General features: G+C 41.3%; 1 protein-coding gene across 11 annotated transcripts in view; it reads left to right on the forward strand.

Annotated features, from left to right (window-relative positions):
- Nucleotides 1-19,077, forward strand: part of LOC101949626 (meiosis-specific coiled-coil domain-containing protein MEIOC-like) — a 64,445-nt gene extending 45,368 nt beyond the window's left edge. For all 11 annotated transcript variants that reach the window (XM_065582643.1, XM_005286298.3, XM_008170711.4 and 8 more), the window contains 4 exons: nucleotides 3,814-5,629; nucleotides 6,905-7,039; nucleotides 7,170-7,350; nucleotides 14,824-19,077. In XM_065582643.1, coding sequence (XP_065438715.1) covers nucleotides 3,814-5,629; nucleotides 6,905-7,039; nucleotides 7,170-7,350; nucleotides 14,824-15,080 — 2,389 coding nt within the window. In that variant the 3' untranslated portion in view covers nucleotides 15,081-19,077. The remainder of the gene's footprint in view (nucleotides 1-3,813; nucleotides 5,630-6,904; nucleotides 7,040-7,169; nucleotides 7,351-14,823) is intronic.
- The last annotated feature ends 3,385 nt before the right edge of the window (nucleotides 19,078-22,462 follow it).

Genomic DNA, 22,462 nt, shown 5'->3' on the forward strand with positions numbered 1-22,462 from the left:
AGGCAGCCTTTTTCATTCAACTAAGACAAATATGGAAGGTTTTATAGGAGTTTTAACTATTGTGGAAGTGGGAAAAGGGATAAAGGGAATTTGGACGCAGACATCTTAGTTTTCAACAGAACAGAGCAAGAGTCAAGCTAACGCTAACTCTAATATCGCGAGACTTTAAGGCAGGGCCTGGGCGAGCAGGAAGCGAGTGGGGAAAACTGTAAGAGATGCTGTTTGACCTTGTGTTAGATAAGAATGGAACGCAGACTGTAGCAGGAACTATTGAGAAAAGTAAGATATCAGGAAGGAATACGTATAAACAAGATGCGGCTGTTGATCATTATTGTATGCAACAAAAGGTATAAATGCTTGCCCTAACTGTTTATCTGGCAGAGACCTCCTGTCCTTGCGCACTCTCCCCCTTGCAATTGCTTGAGAATAAACTGTCTCTGACATGTTGCAAACAACCTAAGAGTGAAGACTGCGTTTCTTCCACACTATATATACACAAATCTATTTAAAAAAACCCATTATAATACTTTCCACATTTGTTTTAGTTGAGTGGAAAAGGCATTGTACCAAATGCTATGGCAGAATTTTTCAGTTGGAGGCCAGTTATTCAAAATGATTTAGCTGCAATGATCAATCAGTATAAAATCCTAAGATTTTTATAATATCTAGACATACAAATACATTTCAGAATGTTTTGAGTTGTTTATATATTTCCAGGATTTATGAACGATAATATTTAAGAAAACAAAAAAAACCCCTGAATAGTAGCCAGTCCTGCAAATCAGTATTTTTTTCTTCAATGAACTTAAAAGGATAACGTCAGAAGCATAACATTAGTGTTGTATCTCTTCCCACATCACCCATCTGTCTTGTCTTTTTAGACTGTAAACTATTTGGGAGCGGGGACCAAATTTATGTTCTTCAAGGTGCCTAGCATACTTTTGGGTCCTGACTAAATAATACTTTTGATGAAGTTTGCTAGTGGGATCAATAGAAATCATATTGTAGGAACATGCAAGTTAAATTTCTACCATTTTTGTTTTCCAAATGCAAAAAATATTTATTTATATGTAACAGAAGAAAATAAGATGGTACTTTGAGTGCTATACTGATGAGATGCTTATTCAAAAGACAATGTCCATAAAGTTGTGGGAATACGCCAGCAAAGGAGGTACTGCCTTTTATTACTGTCGTGAATTTTGGAGTGTCTTCCTTTATAAAGAGAAGCTATGATATATTGATAATGCACAGTGATAAGAGCCATCATTTTTATTGTCATAAAGAAGAGCCGTGTTTTGGGTACTGAAAAAGGGAGTTTGTGATGCTTTAGGGTGCACTCCCAGTAAGGAGTTATGTTACCACCTGCCCTGTAACTCTGGGTGCCTTAAATGCTATGCTGCTGTGGCTCACAAGCGTGACACCAACAGCCAGCATACAAGCATGCAGGTCACATCCTGGTTTCCGTTGCCAAGTTACTTTTCGCAGGGTGACCCCAACACTCTTCCTGTGCCCTCAATCCCGAATTTCCCCCAAACTGTCTTCCCTGTCGTGTCCCATCCTCTCCTGGAACACTCCCAGAAGTTAAGTTCACTGCTTCTTAAAAGACCTAGAAAACAGCTCATTAATTTAACTGGGGTTTCACAAACACTCTGTTTTAATCAAAACACTGAATTGGTTTATAGTAAAAACAAGTTTATTAAACAAAAGGCCATAGTTGTAAGTGATACCAAGTATAAGCAGTAAAGATAGAAAGGGTTACAAACAAATGAGTACAAATACAATTTTAAGATTAAAACTTAATTTCTGCAAGTTACAGTCGTTTCCTCAGCAGGTTTCTCACCTATACTTAATACCCAAGGACTTCAAAACCGCTTTGGTTGAAGGATCCAACATTCTGTGATCTCTGACCTCTTTAGCTCCTCAAGTGATGGTGCCAAAATGGCTTTTTCTCTTTTCCCTATATCTTCCCAAAGTTCATTGACCCTGCTTCAAGAGGCAGGAAGGCTTCCTGGAGATGCAGTTTCCATCCTCCATGGAGATTGGTCATCTTTCCCCACTTGCTGTCCTGATGGCTTTGTTTATCTTGCATGTAAATGTACCTTCATTATCTCTGCCTGACAACCAGGCTGGTCAGACATGCAAATGCACATTCCTTTGTCTAGGCCAGACTGGGCTTATGCCTTGCTTGCCAAACTCATTTTAAGAACATAATTCTAGCACATATTAACTCTTTGTACACAAACTGTGCATACATTATGCAAGAATATTAATGATCAGTGAGTTTTAAGTTTTCTGATGATTTATTACATGCCATCTTTTGGGTAATTATCATGACAACAGAGTATTAGGTGTACTGAGCGTGTCAAGAGTTGCCGATGCAAAGTAGTGAACCATCAATGGCCTCTATCTCAGAATTTATGCAGAAAATTTGAAAGGCTTTTTTGTGTCTTTTGATACCAAATAGCTTGGGTTAAATGTATGCTTTTAAGGCATACACCTCCTATTTTTACCATGCCTGATCATTTCTAAAAAATATATGCTGGGAGGGGAAATTCTGCCATCATCCCCCCCATGCCAGACACCTCTCCATGTGGTGGGTGAAGTGGATGCCCCAAGGGTAGGATAACGTACATTGTTGCAGCTTTTCTCCATTACCCAACTTCCTTCTGGTACCCAAAAGAGCTTCTCACAGAAATGTGATAGTATAGTGCTATATTACACTTCCTCACATCTCCGCTGCACTGGGGGTCCTAGGGAACAACTTTGACCAGACCTGACGGCTTGGCTCCATTGGAACTGTGTGGCAGTTGGCTTGGGGAAGAACTAGAGACCCGGAACCAGTGCAGACACATAGAGCATGTGGATCTCTTGGAATTGGTAGGATTTGTTGGCAGGCCCTACAGCCTCCTGTTTGGGTTGCACTCTTTCTTGCACCCAAACATTTGGTGGGGAAATTCCACAAGGAGGATCTGAGTTCTCCCTCCTCCCTGCAAAAATTAGAACGGTGGAGACTATATAGATAACAGTGACTTTGCTGACTTCTCTTAGATAGATAGTATTTGGAAAAAAAAAAATCAAGATAGCGATTTGTTAGTACATTATTTCTCTTGAATTCTTATCCTCCCTATCTTAAAACATAAGTAGTCGTCATAGAAGAGTGCTAAGAGGGGAGGCCATCAGACATTTTCAACTATTACAGGAGTCAAATCTGTATCTGATGGCTTACGAATATTGTTAAACATTGAGCAGGATGATGCGTATATTTAAAACAATGATTAGAAAACCTCATAGCAAGTGATTTAAATAAATGTTTCCTTGCTGGGGGCAAAAACATACTTTTATTGAACAAGGAAAATGTAATTAAACAAATAAGAATTACTGCAGAACATGGAATCAACTTTGTGGAGGTGTAAGGCTCAATTTTGTTTTAGAATACTATGGAATCTTTCTATGAAAAGTGCTATATAAGTTCAAACGTCAATACAGAAACTCTTAAAGAATAAATAATTAAGTCTCTGAAGATTATGAAGGGCAAATAGTAGTGATTGAAGCACCATAATGTGACACATTAAAAGTAGACTAGAAAAAACAATAAAAAATAGACTTTAGGAAATAATTATAGGCTGTCAACAGTCTAGTACACTTGTAGTTTTTTATCGCTAATTTCTGTGACAGAACTGCTTGAAATTATATCTTTAGCAAAGGTCTTAGTAGTAGCTTTGCATTTTGAAAAAACACTAAACTCTGAACAAAGCTGTAATGTAACATAAATGTGTTTGGTCGTTCCTAAAAGTGCAATTCTATTTGTTACAGGAATTCTCTGTCCAGATTGTTTCCCCCTATGTGGACATCTGACATTGGAAACAATGGTGACTTCTCATGTCTGTCTTCGAAGCACCCTTTACAAAGTAAAGATTTTCCAAACCTGATTGGCACACAGAGCTGTTACCAAGGCCACTTGCAAAAGTCACCTGATGTGGACACTTTACACAGAGGATTTGAAGACCTTCATCTTATAGAGTCTTGGCTTTCTCCTTCTGACCCTTATACTCAGCCATCTGATGATATCTTGAACATTTATCCTGAAAATTCTGCTTTTGAAAATAATGCCATCATTCAGCAAGAAGGATTAGCATTTCAGAATGTACAATTTAATCAGCATGTTTGCAATTATGATAAGATGAAATTAAATGGAGACTGTGAAAAGAACTGCTCTGATTTTAGTAATTTTTCTTCTCAATGCAGAATTCAAGATGGCACTGGTATTCAGAAAGAGTATTGGGAAACTGACAGAGCAAGAGGCAAGCTTATGAAAAATGACAGACAAGAACAAGCAAAGTATTCCAATGATCTGTCTAGTCCACCTGCTAATGGCACGTGGGGCAAAGTGTTCCAGGACAACCATTTGTTTTCTAAAAGATATGAAGATTTTACAACTTCTCATAAATCACAGCCATCTATTCACCCATCGCTATATTTTTTCAATCAACCATTTACTAAAGAAAATAGTTTTCCTGGAGGAACAAATAGAAACCCACAGGAAACTCACATGCAAAATGGCCATAATAGCTTCAATTTGGGGGAAACCTGTAATAACACTGAATGTAAGAGCCATATTAATACTAAAGAATGTTCTCGTAAACCTTCTGAATATCATTTATCTGTAAAAACTGCTCTACAAAATGGAAATTTTCATTCACCTTACCGTGGACATACGTGGCTGGATGGTAAAATCTTAAGTCCCACATCTACATCAGATATTGCATATAGGAAGCAAAACCAAGTAGTAACAAGCCCACAGTCCTCTTCAGGGGTTTCAACTATGTCCAATGGATCTCCCACACATCAGTCTGTAACCCAGCCCTCTTATTACTCACAGTTGTCACCAGTACCCTATTCAAGGAAAGATGGAAGGTTACAAATATCAAATAGTGTTCCTAGTAACATGGGGGGTTCAAATTTCTTTGCAGAAAATCAGAAACAAATTAAACCTATTGGACATTCCCAGCATGATTCATTGACTAATAAAGGTCAGTATCGTAAAATACCCATTAATTTGTCACACAACTGGTTAACACAGCAGAATTCTGTAACTGATGAGTCTGAAAAGTATCATAGGTTTCGCAAAAAGCAAAACCAAGATAACTGTAATAAAGATGAAAGAAGAGGTAGAAGGAATTGGATACCCCATCCTGGGTATGCAGGACAAAATCAGCAACAGTTCAACATGTTCCGAAAGAAGCAAGAACAAAATGGTGGCAACGTGTCAGATTTCATCAATCCTTCTTTTCTTCCTTCTTTCCCATTAATGTCTGATTTTAAGCAAAATCCCAATTTTGCTTCATTTAATCCCCATCCATTTCCGTCAGCAAATAATTTTGCTTTTCCTCCATCACCATTTCCATTCTCAGAACTTGTTGATCTTTTTCACTATGACGATTTTAACCATTTGAATCCCTTCATTAATGACCTATTTTGTGGGGAATTAAGTGCGCCATATTTTGCCTTTCCAACTCCTTTTAACAAGTATAGGCCTCCAAGAAATCGCAGTGGACCTGCTAATGAGCTTCATATTCGATTGGAGGAGTGTTACGAACAGTGGAGAGCTCTGGAGAAGGAGAGGAAAAAGGTAATAATATATACCATAATAGTCTTGTATGTAGGATGGTGATTATAAAGCAACAGCTAGGTAGAGTAGAAATTCCTGCATCTTACTGGTGAAAAGGAACCAGTCTTGCTGCCTTTTTGAAATATTGTGACCTTTCATTCTACTCTAAATATTTTGAGCCCCATCTGAACACTCTATTTTGAGTATTCACAATCGTAAGAAGATACCAAGCAGTGTATCGTACAATTGTCGTACAATTGTGCATGAGACTGAGGTTCACCTTTCATTTTCCAGCCATACAGGAGTTAGGACCACTTGTTCAGCAGTAATTTTCTTGAACTAAATTACACCATGGTTGCTTAACCAAGTACCATCAAGCCCTCTTTGGCCAAAGGTCTTATATTATCTGGTGGCATGGATCCTATTCTTTGGTTCATGTTATTCAGTGCAAGTTTGGTAGCCAGTAGTTACCACCATCCATGGATCGTGGAAGAGGCCGCTGATATGACTTGTATTGCGAAAGCCTGGACGGTTGATAAAGCCAGGGCCTTTATTAGTCTAGCTATTTTTGGATAGTACTCAGTTCAGCATGCACTGAGGGAGGGCCAAGAGGGTGGTTGTTTATATCTGACTTCAAATGTAAGAGAGATGTCACTCTAAAACATATTCTTCTGGCTTTGTCCCATCTTTATCTGCCCTGTATTGGGGTTTGCCCAGGCCCATTGTCATAGGTGAGTTTGATGTCCATGTGGATGACTTTTCAGGGCTGGTATCTTCTCAAAGCCAATATGTTAAACCTGGGATTATCCTTGGGAGTTTCAAACACAACCATTGCAGCAATTGAGGACATCTCATGTACTTGCTAGTAGTTCCTGGATTTGACTATCTGTGAGCCCTTAACAAGGTGTTATCAGTAGGCAGTTGGGAATTTACATCTCTAATCTGGTGTGACAAAGCTAGAGTTTAACCTTCCAAGGACTGTGCAAGATCCTTCTATTTACTTAGGTCTGTACCCAAGATTGGTTAACATTTTAAAGGTAATTTTGTTTGTTGGTTACAGATGTTAATTCTAGATTAATGCTTTAAAGTAGTACTTGAAATTTTTGGAAGTACCTTATTTTTACAGCCAGTTGTTGGCAGATTAAAATTTAATAATGACTTCTTATTGTTTTAAATGTCCTCCAGAGACTTAAACAGCAGACACATCTCATGCATCCATGTAGTGGTGAAAAAATAGAAGAGCTATAGGGTGAAACACCGTTCTAAATATTTTAAAGGTATGTGTTTTCTCTTCAGACTGAAGCTGATCTTGCAAGAAACTTTCCAGGAAAGCGGGTATCTAGCTCAAATAACACTCCTGTTTCCCGACTTCCTGCTAACCCTTCACGAGTGGATCGTTTGATTGTGGACCAGTTACGAGAACAAGCCAGAGTAAGCATACTTACAGCATGGAATGTTCTGCAGGGATTAGTAACATCAGGTTATATGTTTGTGGGTATATTATATTTTGTGGAGGATTTTAAAAAAATAATTGTTTTGTTGTTTGCAATATATTCGTTAGGTGCTCACCTTAGTAGGAAAAATGGAAAGGCTTCGCGGTACTCCTGTCCATGGGAATATATCCAAAACTCTGGAACATCATGTAGAAGCCATTCATGTTACACAAGCGAGGCGGAAAGATGAGATTGTTAATGCTGCCAATCCACAGAGACAAGGAGCACCTCGCTATAATAATGAAAAAGGTAAATACTTTTGATTGTTTTGTAGTTCTAAAATTTTTTTTTTTTCAATTTGTATTCAATTCAATTTATAACACATTTTAAATGTTGTAATGGCAACAAGTAGACTTACTCCCTTAAACAGAAATGTTATATGTGTGCCTTTGACTTTAAAAGAGAAAAATCCCTCACTTGTATCAGGTAATTTCTGCATAGACTTTACTCTGTTTTGTGGTGTTGATTTTTAGACCCCTTCTTGTCACAAGATATTTTCTAGGTTAAAAAAAAAAAGTCCTATTTATTATATTAAATAATCAGATTTTGTTAAAGACTCTGGATGAATTCCTACTTGTTTCAGTGCATGCTGTTACTTAACAGGTAGGGGATATGAGGGTTATCACTGTAAAAAGGTAGCCTATGACTGAGAATTGATACCAAACAAAAATATCTGCCAAGTAAGCAATTCAGCATCCTTAATCAGGTTGTACTCATTTTAACAAATTGAGCTTCTTCATTAGTAGTGATTGAGAGTGGGCTTTCATCCTTCTTAGCTTACAAAGTGAAAAATTGCTTGGTCTTACACCGCTCATTAATTGATGTTTTGTCTGTCACAAAACCACTGCAGATTTGGCATGATTGGCAGCTTCTGCCGAGGAATAGCAAGCAAGTATGTTTGATGACAGGAGTCAAGTTCACTGGTGAATCGAAACCAGACCTCTTTTGTTGGGATCCCATCTATCCAATTTAGAGGCACCAAAAAAAAAAAGAAACGAAAAGTTGGGTTTCTTTGTTTTTGCTTTGTTTAAAAAAAAAAAAAAAAAGAGGGAGGAGGATAACTCTTAATGTAAGATAGGAGCCAAGGATCCTAAGGTTAAGCATATTGTGAGCTAGTACTTTCCTGCTAGCAATGAAAAGAACAGGCTTTACCCCCAAATCTTGGTGTTGAAGAGTTGGAGTTCACCGCCAAGAACAGAAGTTGTATTAGGCAGTTAATTGAAAGTAAGTAAATTCCACATGGAAAAGTCCGTATGTGCAGACTCCAAAAGTAGAATCCATAGTCACAGTTGAAAAATAAGACCATCATAATCCTGTGGACTTTTTCCTCTTAAAGATGTCAGACAGACTGGAAAAGCTGTCATAAAAATCCCCCACATTTGAGCGAGTAGACAGATTCTTGTAGACTTCCACTGCAATTGCCTGTTTGGAGGAACTTATCCCAAACGAGGACAAAAGAATTAGCTTTTTAATGACAAATATCTCTGGCAGTTTTATTCATGCTAGCGCCAATCACATTTCCAGCCAGACCCTTCGTGGGTAGTGCACTAGTTAAAAGGCAGCTTTGGCTTCATCTGTGGGTTATATTTTCAAGCAAGAAGTTGCTACTTTCGTAGTGGTGATTCTGATCTTTGTAACCCAGGCAAGAATCGCAGAGAATTTCAAGTAGAACAAAGTCTTTGTCTACCTCCACACATATTCTCCAGAAAGACCATACATACTATAAATCTTGCATCTCCTTTCAACTAATCCAGATGCAACAAGAAAGAATGCTCATCCTATACAGGAGAACTGAAGATTAGATCTTACAAGGAGACAAGACAAGAGTTAGTCTTTCAAGATGTTTTCTCCTTCATGATTTCTTGATTCGTTATGATTATCGACAAAGAATTAGTATCTTACACCAGTGGTTCTCAAACTAGGGCCACCGCTTGTTCAAGGAAAGCCCCTGGCGGGCCGGGCTGGTTTGTTTACCTGCCACATCCGCAGGTTTGGCCAATCGCGGCTCCCACTGGCTGCAGTTCGCCGCTCCAGGCCAATGGGGGCTGCAGGAAGCGGCGCGGGCCGAGGAATGTGCTGGCCACCCTTCCTGAAGCCCCCATTGGCCTGGAGTGGGGAACCGCGGCCAGTGGGAGCCGCAATCGGTCGAACCTGCAGACCTGGCAGGTAAACAAACCAGCCCTAGTTTGAGAACCACTGAACAAGCGGCGGCCCTAGTTTGAGAACCACTGTCTTATACAGAGCAGTATATTGTGATGGATCATGTTAAATGTTGCAGAGAGAGCCAGGGTAAAGTAGAAGGCTGCCCTCCATCCATCTACATCAAGAGAACATCCATCTATGCCAATAATACAATTTTTGCTCCATGTTCTTGGCTGAATCCAGATTACAGAGGGCCCAATATCTTGGTTTCAGATCAGTGAGACTGAAAGTGGTTTATTGCTAGCTTGCTGGGAACCCTAAAGATTTCATAGTGGATACTAGCCAAGTCCAGTGCATCCAGGGTGTATTTCTTAAGTGTTGGTCAGTCTGTTCTATGATTGAAGGACGAAAGGTGGACTTACTCGCTGAGTGAGGCATTGGCTGTCTCCGTCAGGTGAAGCTCCAATTTACTTTTTTAAAACCAAGCAGGAAGGGTAGGTATAGGACTTGCAGGTTTGGGATTAAATCTCCTTTAGGGAGTGCAATAATTTCTTTGTTGTGAATGGGCTGAACTCAATGCATGACAACATATAAGTTGTCACACTATCTTGAAGGAAAGGAAATTGTTAGTACAAAGTTCTCTTTTTCTCCTGCTTTGTACGTCAGCACCATTTGTTACCAACAGCCTGTGTTCTGGAGTCTGAATTTATCTCATAACTTCAGTGCATTGGAAAGCCAAGAATATAACTAAGGAAATATTGGAAATATGGTTCTTCTTCAAGTGCTTGGTCATATCAATTCCAATTAGGTGTGTGCGCGCCGCGTGCACGATCTTTGGAATATTTTTACCCTAGCAACACTCGGTGGGTTGGCTGAGGCGCCCCCTGGAGTGGCGCCCTTATGGCGCCGGATATATGCCCCTGCCGACCCAGCGCCTCCTCAGTTCCGGTCGTTGGAACTGTGGAGCGGAGCTAGCTGCTCTCCACCCTCCCTAGCATTTGTCTTTAGTACGTGTTAATAGTTCTCATTAGTGATAAGTAGTTGTTAATAGTTGTTTACAGTTGTAGTAGTTAGTGTAGTTAGATTAATTTCTTTCTGAAAGAGAGCGGGGTCTTTCCCCCCATCCCCCCTCACCCGGCCCGGTGCCTAGGCCTATGCTGGGGTCTCGGGGTTTCAAACCCTGCTCGGCTTGCCTGAGGCCAGTGCCGATGGGAGACCCCCATGACTCCTGCCTAAGGTGTCTGTGGGAATCCCACCAAGCGGACAAGTGCCACATTTGCAAAGCCTTCAAGCCGAGGACCAGAAAGGAGCGGGACTCTAGATTGAAGCAGCTCCTCATGGAGGCAGCCCTTAGCTCGGTCCCTTCCACTTCGCGGGACCTGGCACCATCATCGTCGGTGCAGAGTGCCCCTGCGGCACTGACTGGTCCAGCACTGCGTTCAGACTTGTCGAAAGATGCGCGCCAGATCTCCACGGCGCCGGTCCCTGTCTCCGAGTCAAAGGAAGAAGCATCCCAAGCTGGTGCCGGCCGCTTCCAGCTCGTCGGCTCACCAACCGCCGGCGCCTCCCGCACCGCAGCCAAAGCCACATCCGTTGCCGGAGCACGTAGGACAAGTAGCGGCTCCTGCACCGTCGACTCCGGTACCGCAAGGGCCGTCAAGTCCAGTGCTTGTGAGCTCCCCGGGGCTCACCGTGGTTGAACTGGGACTGCCTTCTACACCAGAGACCTTCTCAACAGCTTTCAGAGTAGCAGCCGTGTTAGTCTGTATCCGCAAAAAGAACAGAGTACTTGTGGCACCTTAGAGACTAACAAATTTATGCTCAAATAAATTTATGCTTCTATTCCACCAACGGACAAAGGAGTGGAAAGGAAGTACTTTGTTCCCTCTCAGGAATACGGGTTCCTTTACACACACACCCAGCCGTGCTCCCTTGCCGTGGCTTTGGTCAACGAGAAGGAACGCCATGGCCAGAAGGCCCCTGCGCCTAAATCAAAGGACGCTAGGCGCCTAGACTTGTTTGGGCGCAAGGTGTACTCGGCGGGAGGCTTACAACTCAGGGTGGCCAACCAACAGGCACTCCTGAGCCATTATGACTATACTTCGTGGGTATCTATGTCCAAATTCAAAGAGTTGGTCCCACAGGAGTCCAGAGAGGAGTTTCGAGCTCTAGTAGAGGAGGGCAAGAAAGTGGCCAGAACCTCCCTACAAGCCTCTCTGGACGCAGCGGACTCGGCAGCTAGGACCCTGGCCACGGGCATAGCCATGCGCCGCATCTCATGGCTGCAGGTCTCTGGATTACCTCCAGAGTTGCAACAGACTCTCCAGGACTTACCCTTCGATGGCTGGGATCTGTTCTCTGAAAAGACAGACTCAAGGCTGCAGAGTCTGAAGGACACCTCCGCTTTGTGGTCAACCAGCAGCACTTCCAATTCACCGTCCTCCCTTTTGGCCTCTCCACGGCCCGCAGGGTGTTTACAAAGTGCATGGCTGTTGTGGCTCCTTCCCTTCATCTACAACGGATTCAAGTGTTCCCGTATCTCGACGACTGGCTCATTCAAGGTTGCTCCAGAGATCAGGTGCAGTCTCATGTTCAGACCACCATTACCATGTTCGATCGACTAGGCCTACTGCTCAACGTCGCGAAATCTACTCTGGTACCAACACAGAGGAGAGAATTCATAGGAGCAGTCTTAGACTCTGGCCTGGCCCGGGAACTTCTGCCGGACACGCACTTCCAGTCCATGGCGAACATAGTCCGTGGCCTGCAAACCTTCCCGACCTCAACCGTGAAAACATGCCTATGCCTCCTGGAACACATGGTATCCTGCACGTATGTGACCAGGCATGCCAGACTACGACTACGTCCGTTGCAAGCCTGGTTATCAACAGTTTATTGACCAAGTCGGGACAGCTTGAACATGGTAGTTACCATTCCACCAGGAATATTAGCATCTCTAGACTGGTGGCTGGACCCCAAAGTAGTGTGCGAAGGGGTGCCATTTCATGCCCCACAGCCCTCCGTGTCCCTGGTCACAGACACGTCATCCTTGGGATGGGGGTCCCACCTCGGGAATTTCTGTACACGGGGACTATGGTCGGCAGAGAGTTATCCCTACACATCAAAATACGGGAACTCAGAGCAGTGCGCCTGGTGTGTCTAGCATTCAAGGCTGTTGCGTGACAGTCCTCACAGACAACACAATGGCCATGTTTTATATCAACAAGCAGAGGGGAGCCCGGTCGTCCCCCCCTGTCAGGAGGCCACTCATCTGTGGGAATTCTGCATAGTCCACTCAATCCATCTGGTGGTGTCGTTTCTCCCGGGAGTCCAGAACACCTTAGCGGACCACCTCAGCAGATCATTCCTGGCTCACGAGTGGTCGGTTCACCCAGATGTCATCCAGTCTGTCTTCCGGAAGTGGGGCTTTCCCCTGATGGACCTATTCGCCTTTCACGACAATTGGAAATGCCAGGTGTTCTGCTCTCTCCAAGGTCGCTCCCTGTGTTCTCTCTCGGATGCCTTCCTAATACAGTGGAAGCCTCACCTGTGCTATGCCTTTCCTCCATTCCCGCTAGTCCACAGGGTCCTGCTCAAACTGCGCAGGGACAGAGCCCGGCTGATTTTGATCGCCCTGGCATGGCCCAGGCAGCACTGGTATACCACTCTCTCCTGGAGCTGTCAGTGGACACTCCGATTCCACTCTCGCCCTGGCCAGACCTGATCACTCAAGACTACGGACGGCTCTGTCATCCCGACCTGCAATCTCTCCACCTCACAGCGTGGATGCTGCTCTCACTTGGTTCAGCAGGTACTTTTGGGTAGCAGAAAGCCCTCTACCAGGTCCACATACTTAACCAAGTGGAAACGTTTTTCCTGCTGGTGCGCCCGGAATCATAAGACCCCCCCCTCGGGCGTCAGTTCCTGTCATATTGGACTATCTCTTGTCCTTAAAACAGCAGGGCTTGGCGATATCCATCAGAGTGCACCTGGCAGCTATTTCAGCGTTCCGCCCGGGTGAGAATGGGCATTCTATATTCTCCAATCCCATGGTCACTAGATTTCTCAGGGGGTTGGAGCCCCTACGTGGGATCTTAACCTGGTCCTCTCCAGGCTCATGGGTGCCCCCTTTGATTCCATGGCTACCTGCTCGCTCCTGTACCTTTCCTGGAAGACAGCCTTCCTTGTAGCTATCACCTCGGCGAGATGTGTATCTGAGCTTAGAGCTCTCACATCGGAACCACCGTATACGGTGTTTCATAAGGACAAGGTATAGCTACGACCCCACCCCACCTTCCTTCCTAAGGTGGTGTCTGCCTTCCTGGTCAACCAAGGTATCTTCCTTCCAGTCTTTTATCCAAAGCCGCACGCTTCTCGACGAGAACAGCAGCTGCACTCCCTAGATGTTCGCAGGGCCCTCACCTTTTACATTGAGCGAATTAAACCTTTTAGAAAGACGATTCAGCTTTTCATAGCTGTGGCAGACCGGGTGAAGGGCCTCCCGGTCTCTCTCCACCCAGCGCATCTCATCCTGGATTACATCATGTATCCGTACGTGCTATGACTTAGCTGGTGTCCCAGCTACACACCTGACTGCCCACTGCCCTCGGGCTCAAGTTTTGTCCTCCGCCTTCCTAGCTCATGTACCCATACAGGAGATCTGTAGGGCAGCGACTTGGTCATCGGTAAATACCTTTGCTTCCTACTATGCCATAGTGCAGCAGTCCAGGGATAATGCGTCATTTGGTTCAGGGGTCCTTCACTCCGCGACATCTCACTCCGACCCCACCGCCTAGGTAAGGCTTGTAAGTCACCTAATTGGAATAGATATGAGCAAGCACTCGAAGAAGAAAAGATGGTTACTCACCTTTGTAACTGTTGTTCTTCGAGATGTGTTGCTCATATCCATTCCAAACCCGACGACCTTCGCCTCTGTCGGAGTAGCCGGCAAGAAGGAACTGAGGGGGCGCTGGGTCGGCAGGGGCCCCATAAGGGCACCACTCCAGGGGGCGCCTCAGCCAACCCACTGAGTGTTGCTAGGGCAAAAATCTTCTGACGATCCTGTACGCCGTGCGCAAACACCTAATTGGTATAGATACGAGCAACACATCTCGAAGAACAACAGTTACAAAAAGCAACAGAGGGTCCTGTGGCACCTTTAAGACTAACAGAAGTATTGGGAGCATAAGCTTTCGTGGGTAAGAACCTCACTTCTTCAGATAAGCTTTCGTGGGTAAGAACCTCACTTCTTCAGATGTCTTGCATCTGAAGAAGTGAGGTTCTTACCCACGAAAGCTTATGCTCCCAATACTTCTGTTAGTCTTAAAGGTGCCACAGAACCCTCTGTTGCTTTTTACAGATTCAGACTAACACGGCTACCCCGCTGATACTTAACAGTTACAAAGGTGAGTAACCGTCTTTTCTCTAATAACAGGGTGCAGTCTTTCCGGTGGTTTCTTGGAATTACATTACTATAATACAAATTGTTGGCTGAATTCAAGAGATTTTTGTCTAATCAATAGATGTCATGGTTGTATATTCGTTCTGTTGTGATGTGGTTGCATATTCTTGTCTTTGTAGATGTTCTTGTGCTGGCAGCTGCGATTAAAGAGTTAGCTGTTTCCACCCGCAAGGCTCGTACTGCTTTATGGTGTGCGCTGCAGATGACTCTACCCAAAACCTCCTTAAGCACTCCAGTGAAACAGGAGGAGGTCGAAAGGGCATTGCAAGAGCTTTGTCCAGGAAACACAAGCACAAAAGAAAAAAATAGTGCAGATCCTGAAGACAAGGGAAGCAAAAAAGAAACACATGAGGAACCCGTACAGATTTCTGAATAACTGTGCAGGGGAAAAAAAAAAGGAAGAAAGTGAATTGCATTGTGCTATGGAGAACTTTTTTGCTAAGTTATCAGAAAAAATAAGGATAACTCAACTGATCAGTGCTGCAATTTTATTACTGTGATTCTGGTGTTGACAAATATTTCTTGTAATAGTGTTATTGCGGTTTTAATATTGCTGGTATTGCAGTGTCTTCTATGTAAGATAAAGATTTTATTAATAAGGGGAACTGGGCAATAGCTGACCATTTTCTTGACCGCTTAGCCAAAGCTATGTATCAGCTGTGACTCAAGCCACGATCTGAGAAACCAGTGAGTGACTAAGCTCATTTTGATTCTTTTCTTCATTTATTAGTTATAAAATTTAGCATACTTTAAAAATGTCATTTTTAAAGGGTATTTCATAATTATTGGGTTTTTTTGCACAATTATATATTCTTTTAAGTGCCAGAATGATTGCTAAATAATGTAATTGTTTGTACTGTCACTCAACACTGAATAGTCCACACTTCTGCTTTGCTATTGTGACAGGGTGTCAAATCTTTCAGGTAATTGCCAAGAGTCTGATTGGAATAATCAGAGTTTAATGTTAGTTACATGACGTGCTTGTTCTGCCAATTAAAAGTTACCAGCTGGACTAATCTAAACCAAAAGTTCCCATAGTATAATCCTTGTGACAAAATTTTTACATAATAAATAAATGAAGAACTAATTTAAGGAATTTTTAGAGTTGCAGTACATTGCATTAAAATACATATTGGCAGTTAACATAAAATTGTCACTCAGACTTAGAAATTAGATTTACTGATGCCTCATGGTTAAAAACAGCAAGTATGCACTTAATGAAAAATTACATGGTTATTAATATGTTTATGGTACTTTAATTTTCAGAAACATTCCATATTTATTTAAATGTTTTGATTAAATGTTTATTTAAAATTCTATTTTAATAATATACAGTTGGGTCTTTTGCCAAACCTTCCTAATAATCAGATTTAATGATTTACTCAGGAACTATGTATATTATATATAAATATACACACAGTATATAGGGGTTTTTTGAGGGGTAGGGATGTTTGCAAGATATTTACACAAAGCCCACTATACTAGGTTACCAAAGCTGTTTAACTGTTTTGTTTTAGCATGAGAAGATTTCATATGTTTAGTTGCTATTACTAGTCTTCATCCTGTGGCTTAGACAATCAGAAGTGTTACGTATCAATGTGAATGTACAGAGTGAGAATTAGAAAAGGATGAATAATTCATATTTTCATCTTATCACACTACTTATGAGTATTTTAATGCTTTATCAATCGTGTCTTAATGTTAGATTGTCTTTCAAAATGTACTAATTACCAAGTATGTTCTTAGGTGTTAGTATATTGATGAATGGCTTTGGAGAGCAGTTCTTGTTTTAAAAAAGAATTATGTTGAGGACAGGAGAAAAAGTTCAAAGACTTAAAATGAAGATTTATCTGTGTTTCATTATGTTATGATGTTGAATTCAACACTTTCTTGATAAATATGTAATTCTGTTTGCATATACACGTACTTGCTAAATATTCCAAACAGTCTGTAATTTTGAACCTGTGAATGTTTCTAGAACATCTGTAGTCTAGTTCTATTAGTACCAATATAGTACCAGTGGTAGTACCATTATTAATGGTAATGAGGTGAGGAGTGCATCATTTAGTAGAATAGGAAGTCACTAAAGCCTCATTTTGATCCACTGATTAAACAAAGGAATCATTAGAAGGCAGAATCTTATTAAAAGTCTGCTCCACTTCTTCTAAAGAAAATTTAATCCGTTTCAATGGATATTTTTAAGCCTTAGTCTAAAACTAAAAATTGGTAGTGAAGAGAATTATTTTAATGCTGTGTGAGTGTATTTTGTGTGTGTGTGTGCAATCTGTTTGCACTAATATCTGAAGGTCAAATGTGTTTTTGTGAAACTATAGGTGGTTTGAAAAATTTTCAGAGTTTACAGTATTTGAGTTGTGGATGGAATTTAAGTTTTTGAGTTATGATTACTATGTTAACAGGAAATAGAATTTGAAAGTCTTGATTTGCATTTCTGTTTACAGAATAATTGTAGTCTTGCAGGATTGTTTTGTAGTATTGAATGTGTTGGGCATATTAGGTCCTTATTGTATTGTTTGTATGTAAGTTACTGTGAAGGAATGTGATCTTAATCAGTTCATAATATAGTTAACGTGCCTTTAAAAGTCTTATTTTTCAAAAACGGTAAGTAACTGTGTTTGCTCACTTCAGCTTTCTGTTGCGATTTGAACATAGTAACATCTTGGAGTTAGGAGAATAGTCTGCTTTCATTTAAAGCTGAGGAATGTACCTTCTGTGAGATGCTTTGGCTTAGTTAAATCAATAGGCTTTTGAGAAATTTGCACCTTGTTTTATCCTGATTTGCCTGGATAGAAATACAGCCTTAACCGTGTTAAGATCTTGATTTGTTTCTTGTGCAGTTTTATCTCTCAATCACCAGCACTTTTCTGTTTTGTGGAAGCTTCTAAATAATTACAAAAGGAAAAACTATATCTATGAAGTTACTTTATTATAAATTGTTTTACAATTTGCTTTTTAAAAGCACTTTCTTTTTCTTTAGTTTTTTACTTTTTAATAGTGCAACCAAATCTGTCAATTTTATAGCGTGGTGAGTCATTTTTCTTTATTAGCAATACTACAATTAAAGGTGCAAAAAAATAAGGTGCATTACAATGTACTTATTTAGCCTTTGTTGTTAGAAGTTGAAAATGTATGGAATAAAGTCGTTTTGAGCAACTTTTTTAGAATTGGGGAACTGAAACTACAATTCCTCTGCTTCTTATTTGCCAGATAAGCTTTAAAAAGGAAATTGTTTGCATATAATATATGAAAGGTAACTAATGAGAGTGAGGATAGGCCAGTGTCAACTTAAAAAAATCAATTCCAGATAAAGGTTGCTTTCCTTTTTTTACTGTACAAAATAAAACTGGTCTAAAACTTGTTTATGCACAATAATAACTTAATGAAAATAGTGGGTTTTTTTTCCACAAAATTAGGCTATTTCCAATATATATGGGAAAAATAAGTTTACTTTTATTTTTATGACAGATATACAAAGATTAATAGTGTCTATATTTTAATATACTGTTTGGTGTCTGAAGTATATCTTTTACATGTATGTTGGTCAATTTCATTTAATTAAAAACAAATGTTACACTGTTAGTGAAATATTACTGAAGAAAGCTATTGTGAGTTAATCTGTTTAGTAGACCCAACAGAAATGAGTGAAAGTATACATTTAACTAAAAGAAGCAAGATGTCAATTGTTAATACTTAATGATTAGTCAATTTAGGCTTATTTCAGTGATTCTGTAAAATAACTGGATATTTAATGAACGTTGGAAAGATATCACTTCTACCTCTTGCGTAACACTTAACTTTAAAAAAGGTTATTTATACTACACAGATTTCCGTTGGGACATACTTTGCTATTTTAGAAAGTTGATGCACCTTAACTAGTGAATTTGGTGTGCATTTTTTGTTTTCTGTCAGACAACTCCCTTCTATGGAACACCAGGAAGCCTTGCGGCTAGATTGTGTTCATTTGTGTAAAGTAACCTACCATGCTGTGTACACTTACATATGGTTTATATTAAGAAAAAGGTACAGTAGAAAGAGATGCTAAGATTTGTATTACATGTATGAAAGTCACAGATTTCTGAGAATCCTGTAATAAATCATGGCCAGTGTAATTTTCTAGCATTTTTTATGTATGTGATTGTTTCCTTATTTAAATAATCAGTTGTATGTACATGGCTAATAAATAGTTAAAGCTATTGTTTTATTCAGTTCAACTCATGTTACTTATCAGCTCCTCTTCTATATGTGAGGTGTTTCTTGTTTGTTTGGGGTTTTTTTGTAATTCACTGAAAAGACCTGTTGTATGTTCTGGGTAACACTTACAGTTATACAAATAATTAAAGTATTTCATATTTTAAGTCCCTGATTGTATTATTTCAGTAAATTTATATGGGGTGGTGGGAACATTAGATGTCAATGGGTAATACTTGTTTTACATGGGTCAGTGTTAATAAGGAATATCCATTATTCTAGTTTCCAGATGTGAGGTCACATATATGAGGTGCAGAATCTTTCTAAACATCAAAACGTAAATGAATTAATAAACTGCTAACTGATAATACAGGAAAGGAGAAAGTGTTAGTAAATAACCTAAGTAACTTTCACCTCTTTTCCCCCTGTGCAAGCGAGATTTCTACAAGGGAATTCAATCTTGTTGGATAAGTTGATGTACAACTTAGCTGTAATTATTTCACAAAGCATCACACTTCAATTTCTGTTATGTTAGCACTTAGAAGCCCCAGTCCTGATCAGACCATTGGGCTAAGTGCTTGGCAAACACAGGAAGACATAGGCCCTTCACTGAAGAGCTGACACCCTGATCCTGCAGTGAGATATGTGCAAGCGGACCTCTGGGCCCACACAGAGCCCCACAAAGTCGGTGGAGCTCTGCACAGACCCAGGTGTGTGTCTGTGAGGATTTTGCAGGTTCAGGCCTAAGATGACAATCGGTATTCAAAGGGTAGAGGAGAGGATATAGGCAAAATATGTAGAATGTTCTAGATCTATTAAATTACATGTTTCTTTTTCATTTAATTCACTGTGTGATCCTTTCTACTTTCATTTTATATACAATATATAAAAGCTTATTTTGTATAGCTTGCATGACACCTGTTTTGAGAGTATATTATCAGTTGCAAATCCAAACAATGTAAAATCAATGGAAGAATTCAGACTTTTTTTTCTCATGGAATGTGATGCCAAATTACCTCAATCCTCACCCGAAAAAGATTTTAGGATCAGGAATTAAAACTTCCACATGATCTCCTTTCTGGTAACTAAAATAAAATATTTAATTCAGTCTAATCCCTTTCTATCCCCTAAAGTGGAAGATTTTCTCAACTCCCCTTTTGTATGAAAAATTAAAAATGTGCTTTGTGACCAGGTGGTTCCCCAGTCTGTTCCAAACAGTGCGTGCAAGTTGTAGGATGTCGAAATCTATCCCTTCCTATGGTGTGGTTTTATTTCCCAGGCAACTCAAAATGATATTCAAAGTCAAGCATAAGCCTTCTCCCCAAGCATGACTACTTACGTGTTCCTCTTCAAGGACTGCTAAGCCTACCTCCCAGGTCCTCCTCCTCCCCCAGAGAGACACTCTCACTTCCCTTATCCATAGGCGTCTACAAGCTACCTGCGACAGTGCATCTGCAAAATGATGTTTTGTATCAGGATCACTGCCTGACTGTTAAAGTGACTTAAAAATTAAAGAGTCCACGGTCTTCCAGCATGACTAATTATACAATAGATCACAAATACACCACCAGTGGCTAAATTCTGTCCCTGTTGCTCTCCCCTCCCTGCTTCATGCTCTTCCTTATGGCTGCATAAGGTAGCTGAACTGGTTTGGTAGTATGTGTGGGAGCCTGTGCACCCTCTGTATTCTGTGGAGCACTTCCCCATGGGACTGCTGCATGGACAGATATGTTGGAGCCTGGGGTCATTACATGCAGCTCCATAAGCAGAAATTCCCTCCCTTAGAGGTGAAGCACGGGAGGTACAGAGCCTGATGTGGTCCTGAGGCATTATTAGCTGCTGTGTCATGCAAGTGCTTTATATAATAATAATACTTACCGTGATGTTTTATGCTTTCAGAGCATTGTACAAATATTAATCCCCAGAATTCACCTCTCCCCATTTTTCTGATTAGAATCATAGACTATCAGGGTTGGAAGGGACCTCAGGAGGTCATCTAGTCCAACCTCCTGCTCAAAGCAGGACCAATTCCCAACTAAATCATCCCAGCCAGGGCTTCGTCAAGCCTGACCTTAAAAACCTCTAAGGAAGGAGATTCCACCACCTCCCTAGGTAACCCATTCCAGTGCTTCACCACCTTCCAAGTGAAAAAGTCTTTCCTAATAACCAACCTAAACATCCCCTACTGCAACTTGAGACCATTACTCCACCGAGAACAGTCTAGATACATCCTCTCTGGAGCCTCCTTCAGGTAGTCCCCCCTCACTCTTCTCTTCTGCAGACTAAACAATCCCAGTTCCCTCAGCCTCTCCTCATAAGTCATGTACTCTAGCCCCCTAATCACTTCTGTTGCCCTCCGCTGGACTCTTTCCAATTTTTCCACATCCTTCTTGTAGTGTGGGGCCCAAAACTGGACACAATACTCCAGATGAGGCCTCACCAATGCCGCATAGAGGGGAATGATCACGTCCTTCGATCGGCTGCCAATGCCCCTACTTATACAGCCCAAAATGCCATTAGCCTTCTTGGCAACAAGAGCACACTGTTGACTCGTATCCAGCTTCTCGTCCACTGTAACGCCTAGGTCCTTTTCTGCAGAACTGCTGCTTAGCCATTCGGTCCCTAGTCTGTAGCAGTGCATGGGATTCTTCCGTCCTAAGTGCAGGACTCTGCACTTGTCCTTGTTGAACCTCATCAGATTTCTTTTGGCCCAATCCTCTAATTTGTCTAGGCCCCTCTGTATCCTATCCCTACCCTCCAGCGTATCTACCACTCCTCCCAGTTTAGTGTCATCTGCAAACTTGCTGAGGGTGCAATCCACGTCATCCTCCAGATCATTAATGAAGATATTAAACAAAACCGGGCCCAGGACTGGCCCTTGGGGCATTCCGCTTGATACCGGCTGCCAACTAGACATGGAGCCATTGATCACTACGCATTGAGCCTGACGATCTAGCCAGCTTTCTATCCACCTTATAGTCCATTCATCCAGCCCATACTTCTTTAACTTGCTGGCAAGAATACTAGGAAATACTGTATTAGGAAATATAGAAAGAGTTTAAGGCCAGTTTGGGGCATTGGGGAATGGGCTGAAGGAACAGACCTGCATCATGCCCTCAGATAATGCAGAGCAGTCGTCAGATGAAAATTCACAAAAGCAATGTATTACTTATTTGTACAGCATCTAGCCCAATGGGTCCTTGGGGTCTTCAGATGCTCCTGTAATACAAGTGATATCATGAATAGGAAGACTCCATTGAAGCTGCACTGTCAGGGAGTGGGAGAGGAAGACTGTCACATCCCAGAGCCATTGTGAAGATATAAGGTCTGTCAAGATTGCCCTAGTTTCTTGTGGAGATCTGAGGATCTGCAAGGTTTGGGGGGCAGAATTACATGTTGTTATGGGGTAAAACCCCACCATTGCCCTGCTCCTCCCCCATGAAACAATTGTGGGAAACTCCACCGAAGAAAGTGCTTGCTCATGTCCATTCCATCTCAGGTGTGTGCGTGCGCCACATGCACCAGTGCTGGAAGTTTTTCCCCCAGTGGTAT

The sequence above is a fragment of the Chrysemys picta genome, chromosome 2 (genome assembly GCF_011386835.1).
Source record: "Chrysemys picta bellii isolate R12L10 chromosome 2, ASM1138683v2, whole genome shotgun sequence".
Lineage (NCBI taxonomy): Eukaryota > Metazoa > Chordata > Testudines > Emydidae > Chrysemys > Chrysemys picta.